This window comes from Myxocyprinus asiaticus, chromosome 18 (assembly GCF_019703515.2).
Source record: "Myxocyprinus asiaticus isolate MX2 ecotype Aquarium Trade chromosome 18, UBuf_Myxa_2, whole genome shotgun sequence".
NCBI classification, from domain to species: domain Eukaryota; kingdom Metazoa; phylum Chordata; class Actinopteri; order Cypriniformes; family Catostomidae; genus Myxocyprinus; species Myxocyprinus asiaticus.
This window is the reverse complement of record NC_059361.1, coordinates 33,787,014-33,805,584: the sequence shown is the minus strand read 5'-3', so window position 1 is coordinate 33,805,584 and position 18,571 is coordinate 33,787,014. Positions and strand designations below refer to the sequence as shown.

Genomic DNA, 18,571 nt, shown 5'->3' with positions numbered 1-18,571 from the left:
TAAAATAACCATTGAAAACAAACACAATGTATAGTTATTATGATTTTTTTTGGTAATGATTGAACCAATTAATGTTAAGTATACATGCCAGACATCTGTAAAATCTAACATGTGTAAGGGAAAAATAATTCCATACACTCTTCAGCCTGGAATTTTCATTAGTAAGTAAGGAGTTATTTAGCAGAAACATTTATCCAAAGGTACTTCCAGAATATTTGTTAGACATCATCTGAATGAGTTTGGTGAACATTAGACACACTTAGTTGAGAATAAAGTGAGGTAACAGATTTTGGCAGCCTCTAATATCAATGTAATTTAATATTCCACTGTCAGCATTGGTGTGCCTGCTTTTCATACACCAATGTGGATTTATCACCAGAATAAGTGTGGTGAACAGATGTACGACCAAGAATAAAGACAAAATGCAAATATTACAAATAAATATATTTCATGCACAAATATACGATAAAAAACGGAATAATACAAGTAATTAAGAACAACAATATTAAAAGTAAAACACAATATTAGATCGCTTGTCATAGCATGCGTCTTTGAGAAATCTGTTCGCATTAAACAGCCCCGCCCCCTCGACGCGCGTGTTTCTCGTTGCACTTGTCAGCGCGCGGTGACGAAAACTTACTGAACAGCGGCCTCTAGTCACAGATTTCGATAGGTCACCGATATCAGCAAAACACCTGCTTTTATCTTTCACCCTCTAATTATAAAGTCCTACATTTTCTGCACTCACTCAGTAAGTAAAATGCATTGTTTTAGCCAAGCAAATGCGTATTTCACAAAAAAAAAAAAAAAAAAAAATTCGCCTACTGTAAAGGCTTAGTGTTGTTAGTCACTTAGACCTATGCATTACATTTAATGGGCATCATACCTGTATGGTCTGTAGAGGAGACTGAATGTCTCTAGTGGAACAAACACCAAGATAGCCCAACTAGGTGCATATGAAAGCTTAAGTTCTTAGGGATACACAAATACTTTCAATGTCACAAAATATTTGATGACTTTTGTTAATTAATTATTAATGTTAATAATTAATGAGTTATATTGTGCATTTGTGGGGTTGGTTGGCACAGTGTTAAAACACTGTAGTTTCAAGAGTGAAAGTTTAAATTGTAAATAAATAACGTTTATTTTAAACCAAGACAAAAGAACTTAACATACATAGTCTTGAAATGCTAAGCTAGCCATGCAGCAGAAGTGACTAGCCAGGTCTAAATAGTTGCATAGAGGGGGGACGTTGTAATATTTTAGTTTACCTTGAATGTATTTGAAATAGATCACTCAGAGGGGGATTTTAAGCTGTCAAATTGTCCTGTTACAATGTGCCCCTCACATGTTGTGTTCCCCGCCTATGGGGCACATTATAATATTTCACATCCCTTCTTTCCGGGTTGATAACAAAAGAAGTATATGCTGTATTCATGAAACAAGACCATATACAGGTATTTGTACCAGACATGTGTGAAATTAATGTGAAAAAAGAAAAATACTTTAAACCCCATGTGCATTTACACAAACCTGAGCAAACCAAATAGTGTTATTTTGTGCCCCAATCAAATAAAAAAGGAAAAATGACAATAGAAAAAATAATATTAATATTTTATTTGAGTATTCTGTTGTTTTTGCATTCGATAAGCATCTTAATAATTGTGTTTCAAAAAAGCAACACAACATTAAAAACATGCAGTACTAAAATTCAGTACTAAAACCTCCCTTTTAAACACTATACAAATACAATAATACTGCTAGCATTTTAGGCTAATTCCATCACTAACACAAGAGTTAATTTTGAAAATTAAATAAAAATATTTCACACTCAATGTTTGCAATTCACAAGAATTCAGAACATTTCCCATGAACAGAGAATTATATCATGATATCACAATCCCAAGAAAACATTAAGGATAAGGAAAAACTTTAAATTTGGATTATTATATTGTCTATCATATTGTATTATTTATATTTTTTCAATCTTAGAAATCAACACATACTCAACATCAAAGACTTGCTTTTTTAGTCTTATAATCTGTACAGGTCATGCATATAAATATGAGAAAATAGTACATGTAGTTCTAATAGTATCTTCAGTAAACACAACCCACCTTGTTCAAATTCCATAAAAACAACCACAAACCACAGAGACAAACCAGGCATAAAAAAAGTAAAACAATATTTCAAAAATCCTGTAAATGGCATATTGTTATCAGACTGCACAATAAAATGTAGGTGAAAAATCTTTGCATTTGTTTGAATATTCTGCGCAGATTTATGTGTATGCTGTATGTTTATTATCTACAACAAAATATGTGTCTATATATGTGATCTGGGAAATATCTTTACAAATATGTTAATTCAATGTAAAGTGTCATACAGTTTGGCAAAGTTACAAAACATAAAAATAAGATTTACAATGAATATAATATTCTTTGTATTGCAGCGTTTATGTGAAAATAATAATAATAATTTGTATTTATATATCGCCTTTCACAATACTCAAGGTCACTTTACAATGTTTTGTTTGTTTTAAATAGATTAAATTTAGCAAGACAAATTGAAAATATTTGTCACATAAATACAGTATATATATATATATATATATATATATATATATATATATATATATATATATATATTATTTAGCTACATATTGCATGTCACAGTTCTGTGATTCAGATGCTTACAGCTTTGAACTGCTACTTGACTCTGTGTACTTCATCACCTTCTTCACCACAGTAATAGTTCCCTCCTTTGTTTTGGTAACATGCTCTGAGGACATTTCCTGGGTCGAAAATTCTATGCTTGGCATCTTCACATAGAAACCTCCAGAGGCTTCTTCGCTAGAGCATGGAAGAGAGGACTTACTTCCCCTTGGAGACCCTTCTGGTGTGATGTGAAAGATGCCAGTAGAATGGGGGCTAAGGGTGACTTTCGGTACTTTGAACCATGTTGTCTCCTCTCTTTCTTCACTTTTCTTTCCTGAGACAAATCCAGCTAAAACTTTAGGTATTGGGGACTCTGATCTCTCCAGTTCTGCCAGCATTTCAGTCCTTGCTTTTGAGAATACTAAAGTACCGATCTCTCCCATCTCCTCATCCGTCCCTGTTTTCTTCTCGACATTGGGAAAAGACATTTTGCCTGGTTTTGTCTTTGTCTCCTTGCTCTCTTTGCCATCCCCTGAGGTCTCCATCCTGGCAAGTTTCATACTTGTTTCCATATCCTCTTTCTCACCTGTTTCATTTGAGTTTGGTGAGAAAAACTCTATTTTGGGCAATTTAAGCTTTCCAAACATTGCTTTTTCATCTTTGTCCCCATTTAGGTTTGGACCTATTCCAACATCAGACCCACCTAGTGTTACATCAAATGATCCTGTCTTCCCAGATGAAAAAGTGACTTTGGGCAACTTCAGTTTACCAGTCTTTGGCTTTCCCTCAGTTTCCACATCTTCTTCACTATTTATTGATTTCCTTTTTTCATTTGTTTGAGACTTGCCAAAACTTGGCTTCATTTTGATCTTTGGCAACTTGAGCTCCTCATCTCCAATTTCTGCACTTGCTTCACCACCTACACTAGCAGAGCTCTCTATTTGTGGATTCACCATAACAAACATTGCTTTTTTCACTTTTGGCATTCGTGGGCCCTCATACTCTATCTCAGAGTCGACTGTTACAGAATGACCTTTTACCTGAGATGATTTGATGCTGGCTTCAGGTGAACACAAAGAAGTCAGAGGTATCCCAAACTTTGGAATTTTGACTTTACCAGTCTGCTTTTTATCTTCTTCAGAATTGTCATTATCAACCTGGGCAGGCCCAATGTCAAAGTCAAGTTCTGACTGAGGTTCTGGAACAACTGTGTCTTTTGATTTTATTTTAGGAAGTGATATATCAACTGTTGGCATCTTTAATTTTCCACCTTCTACTTTTGAGACTGGTGCATGAATTTCTGTTTTCCCTTCGTGAGGTAGTGATAAATCTACCTTAGGCACTGTGATATCTGGCATTTTTAATTTACCCCCCTTTATTCTAAATTCTGAATCAAGATCATCAGTTTCTCCTGTGTTTCCATGTGGCAATGATATGTCCACAGTGGGCATTGAAATTTTTGGCATTTTCAGTTTGTCAACTTTAGTTTCAAAGTCATGTTTAGATGTGTCAGTTTTTGCATGGAGTAATGATATTTCCACTGTTGGCATTTTTAATTTACCACTTCTTCCTAACTCCAGCTCTGGAACATCAGAGTCTGACGTTCTTGCTCTAGGAAAGGCAATATCAACTTTCGGCATCTGAATTTTTTCTCTTTTTCCTTTCATTTCTATTTGTGGGACATTGATTTGTCCTATTTTCCCTTTTGGTAGGGATATATCAACATCTGGAATTTTTATGTCCAGCTTCTTGAATGCACTCCCATGTCCTCCGGCTTCTAGTTTTGGGGCATCAAGGTCTCCAGTTTTCCCCAGAGGAAGTGATATGTCAACGTTTGGTATCTTAACCTTTGTCATATTCAAGTGTCCACCTCCTCCAATTTCCAGTTCTGAAGGACAATTTTCATCCGTTTTCCCTTTTGGTAAAGATATGTCCACTGAGGGAATTGTAATTTTTGGTAGCTTGAACATGCCACATTCACCCTCCACCTCAAAGTTATCCATATCTCCTGTGTTTCTATGTGGAAGTGAAATATCTACTTTAGGGATTTTGATATGGGGAATATTTACTGTATCCCTACTACTATCATTATTTAAGTCAGTAGAGTTTGAGTCCACTGATTCATCAAGTTTTACCTTTGACAAGGAAACATCCAAATCAACTTTTGGAACTGATATATCAATAGTTGGCATCTTAGGGATTTTTAAGCTGCCCTCATAACCTCTGGTATCTTCTTCAGACACATCAACCTCAGATTTTGGAAGCAAAACCTCACACTCTGGAATATTTGTTGTTGGCAATGATATTTCCACTGCTGGCATTTTTACCTTTCCTTTGTTATCCGGTGTGGGGGTTTTGAAGTTGCCCCTTTCCCCAGCATTTTTGTCCAAGTACATATCCATTTTTGCATCTTTGAGCTTTGCTTTGGAAGTAAATGTCTTGAATTTAGGGAATTTGAGCTTATATTTAACCTTGTCTTCAGGATCCTCCACTTGGATTTCTGGTTGAGTAAGTCCTCCAGTATCTGCTTTTATCTTCATTTCAGCTTCTGGCCCACATATAACAACATCCTTTTTGGATATTCCAATGGATGGAATTTTGATTCTGGTCTTCTTAATTGTGACATCCGTTTCCACCGATGGTGATCTTCTCTCCAAGTTCAAATCTAGAGATAAGCCAGTACTCTCTAGTTCTTTGTCTACACTTTTAAATTTTTTGCCAAATTTAGGGAGTGAAATTTTGGGCATGTTTACAGAGACCTCTGGAACATCAAAACTTGCCCCAGATGATGGCCTCCCACCCTCTGCTTTGAGGAGTTCAATATTTTCCTTATCGCCACCTTTTCCCTTTGAAAGAGTAAAGTCCAGGTCAACTTTAGGAGCAGATATGTCAACAGTTGGTATTTTCACAGTAGGTAGCTTAATGTTTCCACCTACAGTCACCTTAGGGTCATTTAAGTAACTAATTGTTCCACCAGTAGCTTTGGCCTCTTCATTAGAATCTTGGGTCATTTTAGGTATAGAGATGTCAACGTCCGGCAAATGGAAAATTTTTGCTTTCTTATCTGTACCTTCAACTTTAAGTTGATGTTCTGTTTGTTTCATTTTAGGAAGAGAGATATCAACATTTGTTATATGAAACTTTCGATCTTTTTCATAATCCTCATCCAGATCAAGGCCTCCTCCTTTGGTTCCTTTTGGTAGAGAAATACCAACAGATGGCATCTGAAACGTTCCTACTTTTCGAGCTTGTCCTTCAACATCTACTTTTCCACTTGTTCCTCTTCCTGGTAGAGAGATATCTACAGAGGGTATGTGAAACTTTCTGCCCTTGATATCAGGATCTTTAACATTAAATTCGTCCCCTAATGATTTTATTTTAGGCATGGAAACATCAGATTTAGGTAATTCAAAATGTATTTCTTTTCCTGTATGTCCTTCAACATCTACATCTCCACCTGCTGCTCCACCTGGTAAAGAGATATCTATAGAGGGCATGTGAAACTTTCCACCCTTGATATCAGGACCTTCAACATCGACTTCGTCCTTTAATTTTGGCAAAGAAACATCAAATTTAGACATTTCAAATTTTCTTCCTTTTCCTGCATGTCCTTCAATATCTACATCTCCACTTAATCCTCCTCCTGGTAGAGAGATTTCTAAAGAGGGTATGTGAAACTTTCCACCCTTGATATCAGGACCTTCAACATTGACTTCACCCTTTAATTTAGGCAAAGAAATGTCAAATTTGGGCATTTCAAATTTTCCTTTTCCTGCATTCCCTTCAACATTTAGATCACCACTTGCTCCTCCTCCTGGCAGAGAGATATCTACAGAGGGCTTGTGAAATTTTCCACCCTTGATATCAGGACCTTCAACATCGACTTCACCCTTTAATTTAGGCAAAGAAATGTCAAATTTAGGCATTTCAAATTTTCCTTTTCCTGCATTCCTTTCGGCATTTACATCTCCACTTGCTCCTCCTCCTGGCAAAGAGATATCTACATAGGGCATGTGAAACTTTTCACCCTTGATATCAGGACCTTCAACATCAACTTCACCCTTTAATTTAGGCAAAGAAATGTCAAATTTAGGCATTTCAAATTTTCCTTTTCCTGCATTCCTTTCGGCATTTACATCTCCACTTGCTAGAGAAATATCTAGAGATGGCATGTGAAACTTTCCACCTTTGATATCAGGACCTTCAGCATTGATTTCACCCCTTGATGTTTTAAATTTAGGCAAAGACACGTCAAATTTGGGCATTTCTAATTTCCTTCCTTTTCCTGCATGTCCTTCAACATTTACATCTCTACCTGTTCCTCCTCTTGGCAGAGAGATATCTACAGAGGGCATGTGAAAGTTTCCACTATTGATATCAGGACCTTCAACATTGACTTCACCCTTCAATTTAGGCAAAGAAATGTCAAATTTGGGCATTTCAAATTTTCCTTTTCCTGCATGCCCTTCGATATTAAGATCTCCACTTGCTCCTCCTCCCGGCAAAGAGATATCTACAGAGGGCATGTGAAAATTTCCACCTTTGATATCAGGACCTTCAGTGTTGATTTCACCCCCTGACGTTTTAAATTTAGGCAAGGACACATCAAATTTGGGCATTTCAAATTTTCTTCCTTTTCCTGCATGTCCTTCAACATCTACATCTCTACCTGTTCCTCCTCTTGGTAGAGAGATATCTACAGAGGGCATGTGAAAATTTCCACCCTTGATATCAGGACCTTCAACATCGACTTCACCCTTTAATTTAGGCAAAGAAATGTCAAATTTGGGCATTTCAGATTTTCCTTTTCCTGCATGCCCTTTGACATTTAGATCTCCACTTGCTCCTCCTCCTGGTAGAGAGATATCTAGAGATGGCATGTGAAACTTTCCACCTTTGATATCAGGACCTTCAGTGTTGATTTCACCCCCTGACGTTTTAAATTTAGGCAAGGACACATCAAATTTGGGCATTTCTAATTTCCTTCCTTTTCCTGCATGTCCTTCAACATGTACATCTCTACCTGGTCCTCTTCTTGGTAGAGAGATATCTACAGAGGGCATGTGAAAGTTTCCACTATTGATATCAGGACCTTCAACATTGACTTCACCCTTTAATTTAGGCAAAGAAATGTCAAATTTGGGCATTTCAAATTTTCCTTTTCCTGCATGCCCTTCAATATTAAGATCTCCACTTGCTCCTCCTCCCGGCAAAGAGATATCTACAGAGGGCATGTGAAACTTTCCACCTTTGATATCAGGACCTTCAGTGTTGATTTCACCCCCTGACGTTTTAAATTTAGGCAAGGACACATCAAATTTGGGCATTTCAAATTTTCTTCCTTTTCCTGCATGTCCTTCAACATCTACATCTCTACCTGCTCCTCCTTTTGGTAGAGAGATATCTACAGAGGGCATGTGAAAATTTCCACCCTTGATATCAGGACCTTCAACATCGACTTCACCCTTTAATTTAGGCAAAGAAATGTCAAATTTGGGCATTTCAAATTTTCCTTTTCCTGCATTCCCTTCAACATTTAGATCTCCACTTGCTCCTCCTCTTGGTAGAGAGATATCTACAGAGGGCTTGTGAAATTTTCCACCCTTGATATCAGGACCTTCAACATTGACTTCACCCTTTAATTTAGGCAAAGAAATGTCAAATTTAGGCATTTCAAATTTTCCTTTTCCTGCATTCCTTTCGGCATTTACATCTCCACTTGCTCCTCCTCCTGGCAAAGAGATATCTACAGAGGGCATGTGAAACTTTTCACCCTTGATATCAGGACCTTCAACATCAACTTCACCCTTTAATTTAGGCAAAGAAATGTCAAATTTAGGCATTTCAAATTTTCCTTTTCCTGCATTCCTTTTGGCATTTACATCTCCACTTGCTCCTCCTCCTGGTAGAGAAATATCTAGAGATGGCATGTGAAACTTTCCACCTTTGATATCAGGACCTTCAACATTGATTTCACCCCTTGATGTTTTAAATTTAGGCAAAGACACGTCAAATTTGGGCATTTCTAATTTCCTTCCTTTTCCTGCATGTCCTTCAACATCTACATCTCTACCTGCTCCTCCTCTTGGCAGAGAGATATCTACAGAGGGCATGTGAAAGTTTCCACTATTGATATCAGGACCTTCAACATTGACTTCACCCTTCAATTTAGGCAAAGAAATGTCAAATTTGGGCATTTCAAATTTTCCTTTTCCTGCATGCCCTTCGATATTAAGATCTCCACTTGCTCCTCCTCCCGGCAAAGAGATATCTACAGAGGGCATGTGAAACTTTCCACCTTTGATATCAGGACCTTCAGTGTTGATTTCACCCCCTGACGTTTTAAATTTAGGCATTGACACATCAAATTTGGGCATTTCAAATTTTCTTCCTTTTCCTGCATGTCCTTCAACATCTACATCTCTACCTGCTCCTCCTTTTGGTAGAGAGATATCTACAGAGGGCATGTGAAAATTTCCACCCTTGATATCAGGACCTTCAACATTGACTTCACCCTTTAATTTAGGCAAAGAAATGTCAAATTTGGGCATTTCAGATTTTCCTTTTCCTGCATGCCCTTTGACATTTAGATCTCCACTTGCTCCTCCTCCTTGTAGAGAGATATCTAGAGATGGCATGTGAAACTTTCCACCTTTGATATCAGGACCTTCAGTGTTGATTTCACCCCCTGACATTTTAAATTTAGGCAAGGACACATCAAATTTGGGCATTTCAAATTTTCTTCCTTTTCCTGCATGTCCTTCAACATCTACATCTCTACCTGCTCCTCCTTTTGGTAGAGAGATATCTACAGAGGGCATGTGAAAATTTCCACCCTTGATATCAGGACCTTCAACATCGACTTCACCCTTTAATTTAGGCAAAGAAATGTCAAATTTGGGCATTTCAAATTTTCCTTTTCCTGCATTCCCTTCAACATTTAGATCTCCACTTGCTCCTCCTCCTGGCAGAGATATATCTACTGAGGGCATGTGAAAATTTCCACCCTTGATATCTGGACCTTCAACATTGACTTCGCCCTTAAATTTAGGCAAAGAAATGTCAAATTTGGGCATTTCAAATTTTTCTTTTCCCACATTGCCTTCAACATTTAGACCTCCACTTGCTCCTCCTCCTGGCAGAGAGATATCTACAGAGGGCATGTGAAACTTTTCACCCTTGATATCAGGACCTTCAACATCAACTTCACCCTTTATTTTAGGCAAAGAAATGTCAAATTTGGGCATTTCAGATTTTTCTTTTCCTGCATGCCCTTTGACATTTAGATCTCCACTTGCTCCTCCTCCTGGTCGAGAGATATCTAGAGATGGCATGTGAAACTTTCCATCTTTGATATCAGGACCTTCAGTGTTGATTTCACCCCCTGATGTTTTAAATTTAGGCAAGGACACATCAAATTTGGGCATTTCAAATTTCCTTCCTTTTCCTGCATGTCCTTCAACATGTACATCTCTACCTGCTCCTCCTCTTGGTAGAGAGATATCTACAGAAGGCATGTGAAACTTTCCACCCTTGATATCAGGACCTTCAATATTGACTTCACCCTTTAATTTAGGCAAAGAAATGTCAAATTCGGGCATTTCAGATTTTCCTTTTCCTGCATGCCCTTCAACATTTAGATCTCCACTTGCTCCTCCTCCTGGCAAAGAGATATCTACAGAGGGCATGTGAAACTTTCCACCTTTGATATCAGGACCTTCAGTGTTGATTTCACCCCCTGACGTTTTAAATTTAGGCAAGGACACATCAAATTTGGGCATTTCAAATTTTCGTCCTTTTCCTGCATGTCCTTCAACATCTACATCTCTACCTGCTCCTCCTCTTGGTAGAGAGATATCTACAGAGGGCATGTGAAAATTTCCACCCTTTATATCAGGACCTTCAACATCGACTTCACCCTTTAATTTAGGCAAAGAAATGTCAAATTTGGGCATTTCAAATTTTCCTTTTCCTGCATTGCCTTCAACATTTAGATCTCCACTTGCTCCTCCTCCTGGCAGAGATATATCTACTGAGGGCATGTGAAAATTTCCACCCTTGATATCAGGACCTTCAACATTGACTTCACCCTTTAATTTAGGCAAAGAAATGTCAAATTTAGGCACTTCAAATTTTCCTTTTCCCGCATTGCCTTTGACGTTTAGACCTCCACTTGCTCCTCCTCCTGGCAGAGAGATATCTACAGAGGGCATGTGAAACTTTTCACCCTTGATATCAGGACCTTCAACATCGACTTCACCCTTTATTTTAGGCAAAGAAATGTCAAATTTGGGCAATTCAGATTTTTCTTTTCCTGCATGCCCTTTGACATTTAGATCTCCACTTGATCCTCCTCCTGGTCGAGAGATATCTAGAGATGGCATGTGAAACTTTCCACCTTTGATATCAGGACCTTCAGTGTTGATTTTACCCCCTGACATTTTAAATTTAGGCAAGGACACATCAAATTTGGGCATTTCAAATTTTCTTCCTTTTCCTGCATGTCCTTCAACATGTACATCTCCACCTGCTCCTCCTCTTGGTAGAGAGATATCTACAGAGGGCATGTGAAAATTTCCACCCTTGATATCAGGACCTTCAACATCGACTTCACCCTTTAATTTAGGCAAAGAAATGTCAGATTTGGGCATTTCAAATTTTCCTTTTCCTGCATTCCCTTCAACATTTAGATTTCCACTTGCTCCTCCTCCTGGCAGAGAGATATCTACAGAGGGCATGTGAAACTTTCCACCCTTGATATCAGGACCTTCAACATTGACTTCACCCTTTAATTTAGGCAAAGAAATGTCAAATTTGGGCATTTCAAATTTTTCTTTTCCCACATTGCCTTTGAAATTTAGATCTCCACTTGCTGCTCCTCCTGGCAGAGAGATATCTACAGAGGGCATGTGAAACTTTTCACCCTTGATATCAGGACCTTCAACATCGACTTCACCCTTTATTTTAGGCAAAGAAATGTCAAATTTAGGCATTTCAAATTTTCCTTTTCCTGCATTCCTTTCGGCATTTACATCTCCACTTGCTCCTCCTCCTGGCAAAGAGATATCTACAGAGGGCATGTGAAACTTTCCACCCTTGATATCAGGACCTTCAATATTGACTTCACCCTTTAATTTAGGCAAAGAAATGTCAAATTCGGGCATTTCAGATTTTCCTTTTCCTGCATGCCCTTCAACATTTAGATCTCCACTTGCTCCTCCTCCTGGCAAAGAGATATCTACAGAGGGCATGTGAAACTTTCCACCTTTGATATCAGGACCTTCAGTGTTAATTTCACCCCCTGACGTTTTAAATTTAGGCAAGGACACATCAAATTTGGGCATTTCAAATTTTCGTCCTTTTCCTGCATGTCCTTCAACATCTACATCTCTACCTGCTCCTCCTCTTGGTAGAGAGATATCTACAGAGGGCATGTGAAAATTTCCACCCTTTATATCATGACCTTCAACATCGACTTCACCCTTTAATTTAGGCAAAGAAATGTCAAATTTGGGCATTTCAAATTTTCCTTTTCCTGCATTGCCTTCAACATTTAGATCTCCACTTGCTCCTCCTCCTGGCAGAGATGTATCTACTGAGTGCATGTGAAAATTTCCACCCTTGATATCAGGCCCTTCAACATTGACTTCACCCTTTAATTTAGGCAAAGAAATGTCAAATTTAGGCACTTCAAATTTTCCTTTTCCCGCATTGCCTTCGACGTTTAGACCTCCACTTGCTCCTCCTCCTGGCAGAGAGATATCTACAGAGGGCATGTGAAACTTTTCACCCTTGATATCAGGACCTTCAACATCGACTTCACCCTTTATTTTAGGCAAAGAAATGTCAAATTTGGGCAATTCAGATATTTCTTTTCCTGCATGCCCTTTGACATTTAGATCTCCACTTGCTCCTCCTCCTGGTCGAGAGATATCTAGAGATGGCATGTGAAACTTTCCACCTTTGATATCAGGACCTTCAGTGTTGATTTTACCCCCTGACATTTTAAATTTAGGCAAGGACACATCAAATTTGGGCATTTCAAATTTTCTTCCTTTTCCTGCATGTCCTTCAACATCTACATCTCCACCTGCTCCTCCTCTTGGTAGAGAGATATCTACAGAGGGCATGTGAAAATTTCCACCCTTGATATCAGGACCTTCAACATTGACTTCACCCTTTAATTTAGGCAAAGAAATGTCAAATTTGGGCATTTCAAATTTTCCTTTTCCTGCATTCCCTTCAACATTTAGATTTCCACTTGCTCCTCCTCCTGGCAGAGAGATATCTACAGAGGGCATGTGAAACTTTCCACCCTTGATATCAGGACCTTCAACATTGACTTCACCCTTTAATTTAGGCAAAGAAATGTCAAATTTGGGCATTTCAAATTTTTCTTTTCCCACATTGCCTTTGAAATTTAGATCTCCACTTGCTGCTCCTCCTGGCAGAGAGATATCTACAGAGGGCATGTGAAACTTTTCACCCTTGATATCAGGACCTTCAACATCGACTTCACCCTTTGGCAAAGAAATGTCAAATTTGGGCATTTCAGATTTTCCTTTTCCTGCATGCCCTTCAACATCAAGATCTCCACTTGCTCCTCCTCCTGGTAGAGAGATATCTACAGAGGGCTTGTGAAACTTTCCACCTTTGATATTGGGTGCCTCAGTATTGATTTCTCCCTCTGAATATGTGCTAACATCAAATTTAGGAACATGAAATGTTCTTCCCTTTGCTGTTTTGCCTTCAAGACCAATGTCTCTTTCTGCTTTTCCTTTTGGGAGGGATATTTCAATTGATGGCATCTTTAACTTTCCACTTTTGATCTGAGGAGCAGTCTTTCTTTCAGTCTTGTCTTTAGGCAAAGAAATGTCAATGGAAGGCATGTTGGCCTTCCTTCCTTTGACCTCAGGTCCTTCAGCATTGATTTCCACCTCTCGTCTCTTAATCCTTGGAAGTGAAAGGTCTATTTGGGGCATTGGAATCTTTCCACCTGTTTTGGTTTGCCCATCAACTTTTATGTCTCCTTCATTTGTCATTTGGGGTAGAGTTACATCAAATTTTGGCATTTCAGACATTTTCATTTTTCCTTTACTATCCACATCACCTTTGACTTTTCCTTTGGAGAGAGAGAGATCTATAGATGGCATGCTGGATTGTTCACTCTTGGGAACCTCAACATTGGCATCCACCTCTGGAAGTTTTATCTTGGTTAGAGACAGATCAACTTGAGGCAAGTTAAACTTGGCCCCCTTACTTGGATTTCCTTCGCTAATGATTTCAACCCCTGTTGATTTCATCTGTGGTAAATTAATATCACATTTTGGCATTTTAAATTTTGTCCCCTTTTTGGATTCTCCATCCAGACAGACATCAGCTTCTGCCTTAACCTTTGCTGAGGTTATATTAAAAGAAGGCATATGAAACTTGTCATCTTTAAATTCAGGACCTTCCACATTGAGTTCTCCTTTTGCGTTGTTTTCGATTTTTGGTAAGGAAATGTCGAGTTTCGGCATGTCGAACTTTCCTGTTTTTTCAGAATGCCTCTTGATATCAACAGTACCCGTGCCTGTTACTTTTGATAATGATATATCAACAGATGGCATGCTGAATCTTTTTACATCAGGCCCTTCAATACAAATGTTACCCTTTGGCAATGACATTTTTGGAAGGGACAGATCAACTTTGGGCATTTGCAACTTTTCTGATTTTCCAGAGTGACCCTCAACCTCTGCTTTACCTTTTGTTAATGATATATCAATGGATGGCATTTTGAATTTTTCAACTTTGACCTCAGGGTCCTCAGTATTGATTTCGCATGTGGATAATTTCATTTTTGCAAGCGAGACGTCTACATGTGGCATTTTAAACTTCCCTTCTTTCCCTGACAGGTCTCCAACCTCAACATGCCCCTCTGCTTTGCCTGTAGGAAGTGCAATTTCAATTGATGGCATACTAAATTTTCCTGCTTTTATTTCATGTCCTTCAGTAATGTCACACTCAGGTAATTTCGCATTAGGTATTTTAAACTTTCCCCCATTTTCAGAGTGGCCCTCAATATCTACATCCCTCGACATGGCTCCTTTTGGTAAAGAAACATCGATAGATGGCATGCTGAATTTTCCACCTTTGATCTCAGGCTCCTCAAAATAAATTTTGCCTTGTGGCAATTTCATTTTGGGCATGGAAATGTCTATTTGTGGTTCTTTAAACACTCCTTTAACAAAAGGACCTTGAATTTCCCCCTTTTCTTCCACTTTACCTTTTGGTAGTGGAATACTGACATTTGGTATTTTGAATTTTCCAGTTTTGACATCAGGTTCTTCTTTTCCAGTTTTGACCTCTGGCAATTTTATTGTAGTCAGAGAGATCTCCATATGAGGCATTTCAAGCATCCCACCTTTTCCAGCGTCTCCCTCGAGTGCACTGCTTCTCTCAAGTTTTCCTTTTGGCAATGATATGTCAACTGATGGCATGTGAAATGTTTCACCTTTTGCTGCAGGTTTTTCGACTCTGATTTCACCCTCAGGAGATGTTATTTTTGGCATCTCCAATTTTACTCCTGTACTTGTATGCCCCTCACTATCAGTGTTTTTTGCAGTCATTTTTGGTAATGAGAGATCTAATGTAGGAAGATTGATGTCCACATCTGATTTCTCTATCTTGGGCACTGCAATATCAAGTATGGGGAGAGAAATATTGTGCTGTTTTACCATTGATCCATCAACGTTATCTCCAATTTTTTGTTTTGCATCAAAGTCTAGCTTTGTCAATGATGTGTCAATCTTTGCCTTGCTGAATTTTTTCCCTTTCACATTTGGATGAGGAATTTCAACATCTTTGATATCAGCTGTGCCCTTAGTCTTTGGGAAATGCAAGTCCAAATCCACATTGGGTGCTTTGATGTCAATCGTGGGCATTTTCAATTTATTTTCAGATGTATAAATTTTCTTACTTGCCTCTCCGTCAACTTCATCTGAATGACAAGACAGCCTAACCTTTGGCAGTTTGATCATTGGCATTGGCATCTTTGTATCTGACACATCCAGATTCATCCTAGGCATTTTAATCTCAGGGCCCTCTTCCTTTACTTTAACACTGACCTCAAGATTAGGCACATTAGCCTCAGCATTGCCCTGAATCATGCTGAAATCAGTCTTTGCTGATGGAGGCTTCAATTTGGCCTCTGGTTCTTTCACCTCAAAGCTGTCATTTGAAGATTGTACATCTAATTTTGACTTTTTGATTTTGGGCAAATGAATTCCAAATTTTGGACCTTTTGCTTTGGCTTTCAGCTTTGCTCCAGAAACCTCTGCCTCTCCCTCAAATGTTGAAACATCTACATTGATGTTCCCTTCACCCACAGCAGCATCCATTGCTTTCATCCTCGGAAATCTGATCTTCCTCTTCTTCCTACTGCTAGTGATCACTCCCTCCAGCTGTCCTGATCCATCTGCAGTGGCCTTTCCACCTTTCCTTATCTTGAACTTTGGGAATACAAACTCAACATCAACAGGACTGAGGCCTGATCTGCCAGATGAGCCTTCAATGTCCAGTTCTGCTTGTGCTCTTGCTTTTTTGTTCTCTTTCAGTCTTTTCAATCCAAATCTTCCTCCTCTCTTTTTCTTGGCTTTGAACGGTTTCACACTTTTGACACTCTGCAAGAAAAATCAAAGGTAATTCCTTTAGTGTCTAATGTTATAATTACTTGAGTTAAATACAAATAATTCACTGAAAAATACTAAAGGTGATTACTGCATATCCTGATAAAAAGACCAGCTTAACCAGCATGCACCATGCTGGTCTAAGCTGGTTAGTGCTGGTTAGTGCTGGTTTGGTGCTGGTTTGGTGCTAGTGGACCAGCATAGCCATGCTTTTCACCAGCAAAACCTAGCTGGTGAAGCTGGTTGACCAGCATTGTCTTTCTGGTGGAGACACCAGCACACCAGCATCCATGCTGGGGGACCAGCACCCAAAACACAACATAAGGTTGTGACCAGCAATGCTGGGCTTTTCAGCAGGGTAGCCAGAAATAATTAAATTATAAATCAATATTTCATTATGTACCATCCTTTGCATCTTGGCTTTAGGTCCTCTGAGCTCAAGATTTTGTGCACCTGGACGTATGCTGACTTTGGTTTCTGGCACAGTCCTCTTCAAAAAGAAGGATACTTTGTATGGTTCTGCACACTGAAGAATTTTTAATGCGTCCTCATATTTCACGTTATCAAAATATACTCTTGCACTTAGCAGTTGATCTCCTGCAATTACACATCAAAATTATTCACAACTTGCATGAATATGGTCTTTATTCGTTAGTATTACATCATGACATAAAACAAAATGACTTGAGTAGGCTATACATGTATTCAACATGGAAATGTTGTAGGTTGAAGATTATGATTAAAGTTGAATATCCTTCTTGTTATTTAAAGGACAAGTAGTAAATTTGACATTGTACTTTGTAATGTAAAATACAGTCCCTAGGTACCTTTCTGTAGACTGAGGTGCTTCGCTGCTGGGGAGTCTTTCAAAACCTCTTGGATGAAGATGCCTTGCTCCCCTCCACCCACCACACTGTACCCACTAGCTCCAACCTCAGCCTGCGTTTCAACAACCACTTCCACAAGCTCTGACACCTGGCTATCCTTCTTCACCTATTACAGAAATTATATTTACAAAAATAAAACATTGAGGAGAAACAAGAATACCAATTCAGTTACAAAACATTTCAGCTTTTTAATGATTTTGCCAAGAACTATGAACTTTACAAAGCTAATTTATGCTTGGAGTGGCTAGCATTTTTGTATATCTAAGCATGCAAAATGGTTGTTTTCATTTTGTTGTTTCTTTTTAAAGATAATTTTGAAAACAAATTATGTTTTTGGCCTTTACCTCATTCTTACTGTCCTTCTGTGGGGGTTCTTCCATGTCTATGAGGGTGGAGTGAGTGTCTCTAAGCTGGCTTCTCTTCTGACTCAAAACTTGTTTTAGTTCTGCATGAAGCTTTTCCTTTTGAACCTTGAAAAAGATTGTGAGATAAATATTATGAGAAGTTTAAGACTCCCTTTGCTTCATGGCCAAGTTTATGTAGAGCTTGGAATTCTGTTTGTGGTACTCACAATTCTCTCTGGACTGTCCTGCTCATCTGTGGAGTGGTTGTGGTGTTGAGGGCCAAAAGAAGGCCTGTCTGAGGGGGGAGAACGCCTTTTGTCGTTTACCTGTTTTTGAGGTGGCAAACAAGGCAGAGACAATATAAATATAATGCAACACCCATCTCACGTTGACTTGGAGGTGGTGGTGCTTTGACATGAGGCTACTTACAGGTGAATCTCTGGCTTCTGGATTCCCATGACTGTCCTCTCTGTCAAAGTCTGAAATTAGAGCAGGTGTACAATGTCAGAAGCCATCAGGCAAAATGGTTTGTAAGACAAAGCATTTAGTGATTGCGTTTAAATACAGGATCAATGCCATAGGATCCAAATTATGTTTTTTATAAGAAATACAGCTAAAGTGAGCTTTGGCTAAAGCTTGCTGTTGATGTATAAAACAAAGCAGGCTACTGATCCTACCACAAATTCTATCAGTGACACAAAACAGCAATGGCCACTAGAGTTTTGCATTTGTGTAAGAAAATGTGACCGATGCTTGCCCATGCAAAAATCACTGCCACAATGCTAGGGCGTTGTTGGAGTTTACTAGGTGGTACTTAAGTCAGAAGAGACCAGCCCACAAATTTCATAAGATATTTCCATCCCTAGATTTGGTTTAGGTCCCTAATTGAATAAAGGTTTATGGAATTTTTTGCCTGTTTTATCATCCAGGCAAATATTGTTAGGCGCACACCTCTCCTCAACAAGCCACATCATTTAAGGTATAATTTACAAGTTATATGCTGAATGTTATAACCC

At 38.7% G+C, this 18,571-nt stretch overlaps 1 protein-coding gene across 1 annotated transcript; it reads right to left on the bottom strand.

Annotated features, from left to right (window-relative positions):
* Positions 1–1,602: 1,602 nt before the first annotated feature.
* Positions 1,603–18,053, bottom strand: prx (periaxin; the record flags this gene model as incomplete). Its single annotated transcript, XM_051724477.1, has 14 exons — positions 1,603–6,528; positions 6,859–9,084; positions 9,256–11,443; positions 11,609–12,051; positions 12,565–13,344; positions 13,414–13,709; positions 13,935–14,037; positions 14,299–14,910; positions 15,088–16,318; positions 16,728–16,921; positions 17,152–17,317; positions 17,556–17,681; positions 17,783–17,881; positions 17,985–18,053. Coding segments are annotated over 14 exons (12,369 nt in total), but the record flags the coding sequence as incomplete, so codon positions are not given.
* Between the last annotated feature and the right edge of the window lie 518 nt (positions 18,054–18,571).